Genomic DNA, 10,528 nt, shown 5'->3' with positions numbered 1-10,528 from the left:
TGTTTTTTGTTTTTCTCTAAAAAGTAAACACAACGATTCCGGAATTGAGACTGACTTCCAATGGCGGCAAGGCTGATTCTAACCTATCCCGCAGAGATAATCTTAACCTCCCGGCTGCTTATAATCCCCAAGTTAGCCCAAATGGTTGTGACCTTATCATATAAGGTATACATATATCTATACCTATAATACCACTGCATGCGTGGTACAGCAAAAGGTTCAGTGGAGCAAAGTGATTCGAACTAAACTGCGGACGGATCGTTATTGCAGGGAAGAAAGAAGAAAAAAAATTTGACCCTTCGAGTCACGTGTTATTGTGCTAGGTCAACTTTTTTAACAAGATAGTATTCGAAGGTGTTTGGGATCGCTGATTACGAACGTCGGATCTCGTTAGCCAAATGCTTTGGCCGTGGTTTTACATCGAACCACTCCTTTTATATTATAATAGGTAGGCATGTATGTACGTTATACGTCATGTATTTCCCCTCATCATGTACATTGAATCCGTGCTCGTGCATCAATAGTAGGAGTCTCTCTATTGACTATTATCATACCTTCTACATACGATCCTCACGACCGCTGCAGTGCGGGGACAAATGCGCTTGAATCTGCAGTATTGAATCAGGATTGCGATCAGGATCAAGCGGATAGATATAGGTATGTGACAGTCTATTCAACTCCGAATTATGCGTACCGGAAGCCATTTAGTAGTCATCAATCCATCCGTTTGTATCCAGCGTATATAACATATGTATATACGGTCTACAATATATGTTTACTCGGTATAAGAAAAAGGGATTTAGGGATGAGAAGAGAATTTAAGAGGAAAGCAGCTTATACGGCCGTTATATACATATTTTCGTCATGGACGTGAAGGCGTATATATTCAAATTTCGAACGAAATAGAGATAGAGAGGGTGAAAAAAAACGCATATAGATGATTGCGTATCGCGACCGGTTTTAGGAATATATATGTATATATATGGGGCATTCCACGTCAAACCAGGATTCTGATGTCGATTGGATTTTTTAGTGTATTTCTTTAAAAAAAATGATACTTTTAATTTTTCGAAATTTTTCAACCATTCTTTAAAAGTATGGTGATCCAATATATGCCTGACATGAATATGGAAATTTTATTTTTTACCACAAGAAACCATCGTTAAAAATGAATTTCGAAAAATTAAAGGCATCATTTTTAACCGAAACAAACCAAGAAATCCATTGGACATCAGAATCCTAGGAGGTCAGGTCGATGACCCGTTGATTTGACATGGAATGCCACATATATAACTGTACATACGTATACATGTCCTTGTTTTCTAGTCGCGTGGGAGGAAGAAAATATGGTTTTCATAGGTATGCGATGCAAGAACTGCACGCTTGGGAAACCTTTGACGCTTATCAATGCAGAAAGCGAAGATCCTTAATTCTTACCATCGGTCGGTAAGCCGTACCGCAGGATATTATAGATCTCATTTTATACACGATATTGAAGAAGCCGAGATCCGAAACCAGTCAGTCAGACAGTCCTTTGAGATACTTAAAAAGTATTTAGAGGAATGCATCATCCCTTGATCATGGCGTTCCATTTCGCGGTTGGTACAATCCACTCTGGTATTTCGGCTAGTCCATCCAATGGTTAACCGCGCAACGTGTAATATGCATTCTGGACGTGATCATCAAAGCTATGTAACAGCTGCGACGACTGACACGAGAAATAAATTTACTCGATTATATACCGAACTTCGTGCTATCATCTTCCGAAGACACCATAAAAATCTGGATACTTAAGTGTATACTATTTACAAATACTAATTCGAATTTGGTATTCATAATACGAAAAATGGAATAGATATAAGGTTTATGTTATATATAATACATACAGATAACTATACTGTATGTAGATAGAATATAATACTCATGCATGAGCGAATCAGGGAGGCGAGAATGATGATCAATGCTTATGTCGGACACCTTTGGCCCATTTCCCTTCTCCTCACCTCCCTTCCCAAGCCATCAGAATTGGAGTCGATTATACACAAATAGGTGTAATAATAATAAATCGTTGTAATCGAAAGACCCAAAAGCATATCTTCACGAATATGAGCATATGAGTATGCAGCACCGTCTCGGTGTATCGCGGGATGTATGTACGTACAAAGTCCCCATAACCGCGTAAATATACCGTAGCTAGTATAAAGTATCGTAGAAATTGATAAACCTCTATCTCAATTGCCGTCAGACGATATTAGATTTTGAACCGAGCCTTCCAGGCCGCGTTTTCCCGCCAAAACCCCGCGCAACTCGCGTTCCGAACTGCGCAGACTCGAATGTCTCCGGCTGGTCGCGTCCCATCCGCACCCTTTGACGAAATCCAGACCCGGTGTTGATCGGCGCGCGCGGTCGGTTTCGGTGCGTGCGATTTCCCTCGAAAGGTCGACAGAAAAAAAAACAAACCAACCAACCAACCAACCAAGCAAATAACCAAAAAAAAAAAAAAAACTACAACAAACAAACAAAAATAAAAAAACGAGAAACAAAACGAACCAACCAAACGTAACGCGGTTTTCCAAAAATCCTCATCGTTGTGCCGGTGATTTTGTTTTTTCCTCCATCATATATTGACAATTATTTTTTATAGTGAATCGCAGTGCAACTCGACGTGCCGCGCAAAATCGTTACACTAGATAATCGAGCATACACATCAAGAGGGGGAGGGGGAGGGGCGAAAAGGCGGCTGCGAAACGAGGTGACTTTCAAAAGAAGAAGCGATCCGTCGAGCTGAGCTCGTAGTTCCGGTTTTCGCCACGGCGTTTGGGCAGGTGGCGCTGCCGCCTTTTCATCTCTCGCATGTAGTTGCGCGTGCACACTGATACCTATACCTATAGACCGCGAAGCTCCGAAGCTGTGACCGCGTTGCGCGCAGGGAGTTTTGCTGCCTGGACGTAGGGTGGCGACGTTTATTGATTTGACAGGGTTGACGGGAAATGGCGCAGGAATCGATAAGAGGTGGGTCCAGGCGTGGAGGATGGAGGGGGTAGAGGGGCTGAAAATATTTTCATACTCCAGACTTCCAGCGGAGGAAGAAGATGGCAGCCAAAGCGTGATTTTATCGAATATAACCCCCGGCTGCCGGCGCACATTATATAAACTCGCGACAGTTTTTCTCTATCATCTTCTCTACTGCATCCTAACTCGGAAAAGTGTGATTCGGAGAAAAGTTTTCATTGCTTTTTTTTTTTTAAGACATTGAATTTTTCGTTAAATTTTATTATTCTTATTCTGGCTTCTTTACCTCTGATCTCGAGTTGTTTGTTATTCGTTAGTTAAATCCGTTATATACGTATATATGTGTATATACGTATGTATATATACACATATATATATATATACGCGTATTAACACGCTCATCCGGATTGTATGCATCTTTATATAAATTTATATATATATTATATATATGTTGTGATAAATAAATCTAAAAACGTTAACGTAACTATACAATCGTTACGCGTAAGTTATAAAATTGTTATAAAAAAAAGTCAAGAGCGCGTAAAATTATACCAGCGTTAAATATATTATATACGTATATGTATGTACTTATTATACATTTAAACCATACAATTGATAGGTAAAATTATTAATAATAATAAAAAAAAGACTGTCGCTGAAAGAAGATAATATATGATAACGAAATAAATTTCGCGATTTTTAAGACTCGCGTTGTTGGACTAAATAAATTATTCACCATATAAAAGTCCAACGATAAATATTGCACGATTGCCGTATTAAAGAAACTGATTATAATTGCACAAAAATACGGCTACTCCACCCTTCTGCAGGACATTTATACATGGCGTACGCGATTTGTCCCAGATTCGCGATATTAAACAATCAAATCTCAAGTAGGTACCAATGATTATACCTAACATGAGAAGAATCATCGAATCCAGCATCATCATAGTGTTTAACGAGCGTAATGTAAAATGGAATTAAACAATGTTGTTAAGACGTAAACATGTTTTGGGTATATTGTGGACTCTTTGTTCTCGTGATTGCTGTACCTGGATTTACTAGCAGCGCCGACAGCACTTCGAAGCGAGGTAAATCGCACATTTTAATTATACTATCGCAATTACCATTGTTATTTAATCTCTGTATTTTCCGCTGCACGTTTTTCTCAAGTCCCTTATCGACGATACAATTCAATTCACATTTATTCTTTCCTTCTCGTTCTTATTCAACTTCGACAAATCATTACTAACAATAAATTACTCGTCCCAAAAACTCGTATATTAATAGTAAAAAATTCAGTTTAGTCAAGTAATAAAAGATGAGTTTCTCCGAAAATTTTCGTCTCACAATTAGTTAGCTTATGCATAAAGATTGTCTTATTCAAATGTTACTTCGTAAAGTATACTGCATATGTTTATCGAATTTTCATTCATAAATTTTATTAAATCAATGTTATATAATTTAATTTTTTAGTTACCGTACGTAATTATCAACAGGATGTTAATTACTATCGTTACATTATTATAATAACTTTGTTCAATTTTCAATTCCCGAAATTATTTATACACATCTTCATATTGTTCAATCGTTATGCATATAATATTATTAGTATAGCATATTTGCAATGTAAAAATAATTGTAAAAAAAAATCTTGCAATTTCTCGACGAAGAGGATAAAAGTGGAAATTAATTTACAGAAAACTGCAGGAAACCCTCGTTTACACAATATCAGGTTTCTTTGATAAAATAAATAAATATACAACGTAAAATGTAGAATTTACTTTAGAAACCAAACTCTGTGTCTGCAGATTAAGATTTGCTACATTTATAGTAAAAATTATATTTTTTTCTATTTCATTTTCTTTTGTTTGGGCCAAAAACCGTGATACGTCTCTCTCTTCCTGTCAGGTTTGAGCAAAATTCCCTCTTTTCAAGTGGATGTAATATACAAAGTACGCACGCAGGGATTACGGAATTATCTATATATACGTATATAATTTACCCCCTTCGGACGGTTATATTTATTACGGTATATTCGTAATACGTAACGAACGAGAAACATTCGGCGAAAAGCAAATTAGGTTAGGGGTTGATGGACGCGGGTTGGAAAATCGGAAACCCGGGAGTTTGTCTCGAGCGAATTGAGCTGCGAGCCCCGGTGAATCTCTACGTGGAACCTACATACCTGTAATACATACATATATATTAAATTGGTTCAAAAGAAATGAAGAAAAAAAGAATTGTTTCCAGTGTAGAATCCTTGCAAAATTGTCGTTTATGACGAAAAAAAAAGTCACCTGCAGATTTGAGCTCGATCGGATAAGATTTAGAGGCCCCGCTTTCGAGTTTTAGTTTTTACAATGAACAAGCAAAAAAAAAAATGCTCACCTTAACACTCGCCGTCTCGATTTCGCACGATAATATAGACGAAAATGTAAAATATCAAGATACATTTTTTTGTAGACGGCAATATTTTGTAAAGAAAAAAAAGTAAAAACAAAAAAGAATTATGAAAAATTTTATTTTCTCTGATTTTAATACGATTATTTTTCATTATTCAATTTCTTCAGTTTTCGAGTCATAATGATTCTCGAAACATGCGAAATTGAAAAATAAATTAAATATCCGGAGACCTTTTTTCAGTTACATAATATTGTTGCCTGAAAAAAAAAAAAAACGGTGTCTTGATATTTTTCACTTTCGTCTGTATTTTCACGGAAAATCGACGGTGAGTATCAAGATGAGTATTTTTTTTCACGTGTTATTTTAATCCATAAAAAAAAAAAAACTCGAAAGCTGGACCCCTAAATCTTATCCGATAGAGCTCGAATTTTCAGCTGGGGTTTTTTTTTTCTTTTCATCATAAACAGCAGTTTTATGAAGAATCTGTACTGAAAATAGAAATTTTTTTTTTTTCATATTTAACACCGATCTACGACCATCCAACATTGAACCCCCCCCCCCCTCCTTCAGATTTAACGACCACCCTAACGCATCTACTACAGAGTTGCACCCGACATACCTTTGCACGTGAGGAAAACGTTGTTACCCGCAAACGGCAGGGTTTGATGGGATAAGTTTGGGGTAAAGGTAGAGGGAAATAAGGGTCGTTAGTACGGCGGGTAGAGGTACGGATGGGTATCTCCTATGGGTTTTCAATTGAAAATGTGTCCATCAAAAAGCCACCAGAATGGTGCTAGTAAAAGCAATCAAGGTTCAATTCGATTGCCGCTTTCTTTTTAAATGTGGAACTTTTGCTACACCAACGCCATCTTAATTTCACTGTATTTTACGGACAGTTTTTATATACGTAGATAGTCTTCCTTACATCTACTCTGTGGTGTGAGTATATATGGTGTGCCTGGAACTCCTACGACACGCCCCTTTCTTCGAGGTTAAAACCTTTAAGCGAGATGTGTACCAACCGTCTAAAGAAATCTCTATATTGTTAGGGAATTATTTTTCTGGAAAACGCTACCCTGCTCGGTAATACCATCATGTATAGTTGAGTTGTGAGTTATTTAAAGTCTCGCTCATTTTTTTTCTCCACGTAGATTCAACGTCACAACAATTAATCACCTCCGATCTAGGGTATTTTGGCGCTGTTGGTAGACATCTTACTTAAGTCTAGTTCAACGCGAGAGAGAAACTTTTTTGGACAAAGAAGCTGCACTCATAGGCACACCATGTATACTCAGACCACGTTCCACCCTCCATAGTCGTTAGGGATAGTCGTTATCACGAAGCAATCTTGAGGACAGCGCTGTGCAGTTGATGGAAAACGATACACTGTCGGGAAAGAATAAGAGTTACATGGGTGCCTGGGGGATGAGGTCCAAAAAAGGACGAGCCTAGCGTCGAATCAAATCAAATCAAATCTCTTTCTCTGTCTCTCTTTGTGGTACGTCTATCTGTTGTATGGGAAAATATGGGGAATTCCCTGCGAGCATGACCAACGTTTAAAAATTTCCTGACCATTTTTTATCTTGTTTAAAAATTTGTCTGGAATTATTCCAACTCCAAAATGGTAGCCATAATTTTTTCTGATTTCTTATTCAACTGCTCAATTATTTATAATAATATTTCAAGTGACTTTGAAAAGGATCTTTTTTCAAAATTCTCCAAAAAATTCTCAGAAACTGTAATTTCTATTTCAAAACCAGGCCAATTTTTTCAGAATTTTTTTTTTGTTTATTTAGACAATGAATAAGAAGAAAAAAATGGTGGAACGGTCTGAAAATTACCCGAAAAATTCTTAAAACTTCTGTTAGTCACTTAGAACATATTTTCTACATCGGTTTCATTATGGAGCGATTTTTGGCTAATTCTTTTTTTTTTTTTTTTTTTTTTGTTTTTTGGCACATTCAATCGATCTAGAAATGTTTTCTACATTTTATTTAGAATTTATTATTTTTTAATTCTAAACGAAACTCAGGGATCGTTGTTTTTAGAAAATATTTTTATGTTTCGTTTGTCGATGTTCACTAAGTCTTAAACGATCCGAAAATTGCGAAGTAACGATTTTTCCTAAACGTTCATCGTTACAGTAATCCAACTACTTAATTTCAAGTCTTCAACCTCACGTTGAAACGATACAAATTGCGAAGCTTCTGTAACAATTTTCGAACCTCAATTACGATCTGAGACACAATTAGGGGTTCAAGGAAATCGTTAATCGTCGCAATGTGTAATGCTGGTTGTACATCGTGTCAGGTTGTTTCCTGTGTCTTGACACATACCCAACACTGCTCGTTCATGTATTGTGAACGTGTTTGAAGCCACGTATGTACTTCGGCACTACGGAAATGGATGAAGAAGTGAATGGATGAATGGGCGCCATTCACTGTTCACCATTCATCATTCGTGCAGAATTCATGCTTCACCCTAACTGAAGTTGATTCTGTTTACATTGATCCGTTCAACAATTCGGATGGTTTCTTGCAAACAACTTTACGACAACAGAATAAACCAAAACTAATTTAGTGAAACAATTGTTGTTAGAAATTTTAAGAAGAAGATCGATTCACTTATACAATCCTATGCAGTGTTATAAGCTCGAATGAGAAAAGTGTTAAAATAAGTGATACCAAGTTCAGGTACTTCGGAGTTCAAAACTTATACGAAGTGCATCAAAGTCTGCACTTTATTGACAAAAGAAAAAAAAAAAAAAAAAACCTTGACGAAGTTGTCGTCTGATCTTGATGATTTTTTGAAATGTCGAATGATTGAAACGAGACGATTAATGTATAGGTTTCGGATAGATACATTCATCATTTTACCAATTGCTTGTGTACAACTTGCAAGCTTACAATTTTTTACAATTTTTACTAGCAATTTTTAAAAAGTACTAGTATAATAAATAATACAAAGAAAAAAAATTACACAATTATACCACACAGGTATACGTCATAAAATTGTGTTCAAGTATACGATCCTTTGATCTCGGATGCAATATATGTATGTATGTATATATATATATATATAGTATAACATGTCTCCAAAGTGAATGAGAGTTATATACGTGGGTTTTTAAATTAATTACTCCTAATCGTCAAGCTTTCCAGCAGCCTCGCTTTGAACTTTTGCGCAGGTAACAACGAACGCAAGAAGAAGAATAAAACGAACAAGGAAAGAGGAAAATTAATTTCGCTATATATATGACACGTATATAACAGCCAGTTTTTTGTTCTCTCTTTCATTCCGGGTTTTTTTTTCCGAGATTTTTTATTTAACTTTTTTTTTGTTTTTTGCAGTACCGCTTAAATACGGTTTGAAGGCCTTTTTCTCTTGCACTCTTTCTCTCTCTCTCTCCCTCTCTCTCTTTCCTTTCCTCCATGAATTGCAAACACCACCGATGTCAAGGGGGTCGAGTTTTTTGTCGTCACAATACAGATCGTTATAATACGCTAAAACCGGGCGCCTTGATATCCTGCGTAATCAGATCAGTATCTGGGAAAATTAGACTCTACGTCAGTCGGCAGTGTTTTTTTGTAAATTTTGAATAAACAGTAGATATCTGCGGCAAAGCTCGATGATGCGATAAACAGTTCACCACCACCACCATCACCCGATCACCATCAAATTCTGGACATCCGTATACCAGGATGTGTAAAAACGATGCGATATCGAAGTGAGGTTTAAAAAAAAAAAAAAGGAAAAGAAAAAAAATTACAGAAATTTTCAAACCTTATCTAAAACAAACTAAAATCAAATATGCCGGACTGACAAAACTTTCGACTCTTTTCGATACTTCAATGATAAAAGTAGGTATAACAAGATTCGGCAAACGAGATAAAAGAAGAACGAGAAAAAACATGAAATGAAACAAAAAAAAAAAAAAAAAAAAAAAAAAAAACATACGACATGAATAAATAACATAAATAAGAGGTGAATGACGTAAGTCGGAGAAATGAAATTTTTCTACCAGAGCTGTCGTGTATCTTGTGCATATATTAGTAGATGGAAGGAAAAGGAAAAGATAAAGAAAAGATAAATCAATGTAAGAAAGAAGCAAAAAAAAAAAAAAAAAAAAAAAAACAAAAACGAACGACGAGGATATATTTTGAAGAAGACACGAACTGCGAATGGATTAAAGAAGACGTTTTTGACGAGCGTGGTATTTGTTTTAGAATTCCTACGCTTTACCGATGTTGGAAGTGGCAAAGCGTTTGAAATCTGAAACGAATGCGCGTAAACCTTCTACATATATATATATATATATATATATATATAATTTGATAAGACACATGCTGTCTGTCATGTGAGTATAATATAAATCTAAAAACTTTGGTGAAACACGAATGAAGGAAAAGAAACAGAAGAGAAAAAGAAGAAAAAGAAAAGGAAAAAAGGAAGGTGTTCGTTTAAGGATACGTATGAGGTATACGCGGGCGAAGGTAGCCCTCACATTTTCCTTGGTAACCATGCAAGCGTTAAGGACTTTTACAAATAAAGTATGTCTCACTTTTTTTTCTTCTTCTCTTTTCTCAACTCGTCTCTGCTAGGCTCGCGATGCCTGCAGCACCACCAGGAGCAGCAGAGGTTTGACGGTAACTTCGTTGGCCCGGAAAGGTAACTAAATCTCTTTGGCAATCACCGGAATCCTTCAACCCACGTCCTACTCCAACGCTTCGAAACCCTGCAGCAGCAGCAGCAGCACACAAGGAAAACGTCGTCAAAATCTCTTTCAAACGAAATAGGAAGAGGACTTTTGAATTTCTTTTTACCCTACCTGTGCGGAAAGTAAGACTTTCGGACCTGCGCATAAACGAGAAGTTGTTCTTTCCCATGCAGGAGGTGGTGAAAAGTAGTTACGTCACAAGGGAGTGAAAGAGACTATCCCAAGCTGAGTCAATCTTGCGCTCGCAGCTTGGAATACCCTACTTTTCCTTCCTAGGTGCGTAATGTATTATTTTCCGCACTAGACACGGAAAGTTGGAAAATGAAGGGTCAGGAGAGATTGGGAGGCTCAAAAACCACGTTTGGCTCTGTTTGGACCTCGCGGATAAAACCG

The 10,528-nt window shown here is 36.7% G+C and overlaps 1 protein-coding gene across 13 annotated transcripts in view; it reads left to right on the top strand.

The window, feature by feature from the left end:
* Window positions 1–3,710: 3,710 nt before the first annotated feature.
* Window positions 3,711–10,528, top strand: part of LOC124404511 (disintegrin and metalloproteinase domain-containing protein 11) — a 43,836-nt gene continuing 37,018 nt past the window's right edge. For 8 of the 13 annotated variants that reach the window (XM_046878699.1, XM_046878698.1, XM_046878690.1 and 5 more), the window contains exon 1: window positions 3,715–4,103. In XM_046878699.1, the coding sequence (XP_046734655.1) occupies window positions 4,019–4,103 (85 nt within the window). In that variant the 5' untranslated portion in view covers window positions 3,715–4,018. Of the gene's footprint in view, window positions 4,104–10,528 lie in introns of all 13 variants that reach the window. The other 5 variants (XM_046878688.1, XM_046878691.1, XM_046878692.1 and 2 more) reach the window with 3 other exon arrangements.

Source organism: Diprion similis, chromosome 3 (assembly GCF_021155765.1).
Source record: "Diprion similis isolate iyDipSimi1 chromosome 3, iyDipSimi1.1, whole genome shotgun sequence".
Taxonomy (NCBI): Eukaryota; Metazoa; Arthropoda; class Insecta; order Hymenoptera; family Diprionidae; genus Diprion; species Diprion similis.
This window is presented reverse-complemented; position numbering and strand designations above follow the sequence as displayed.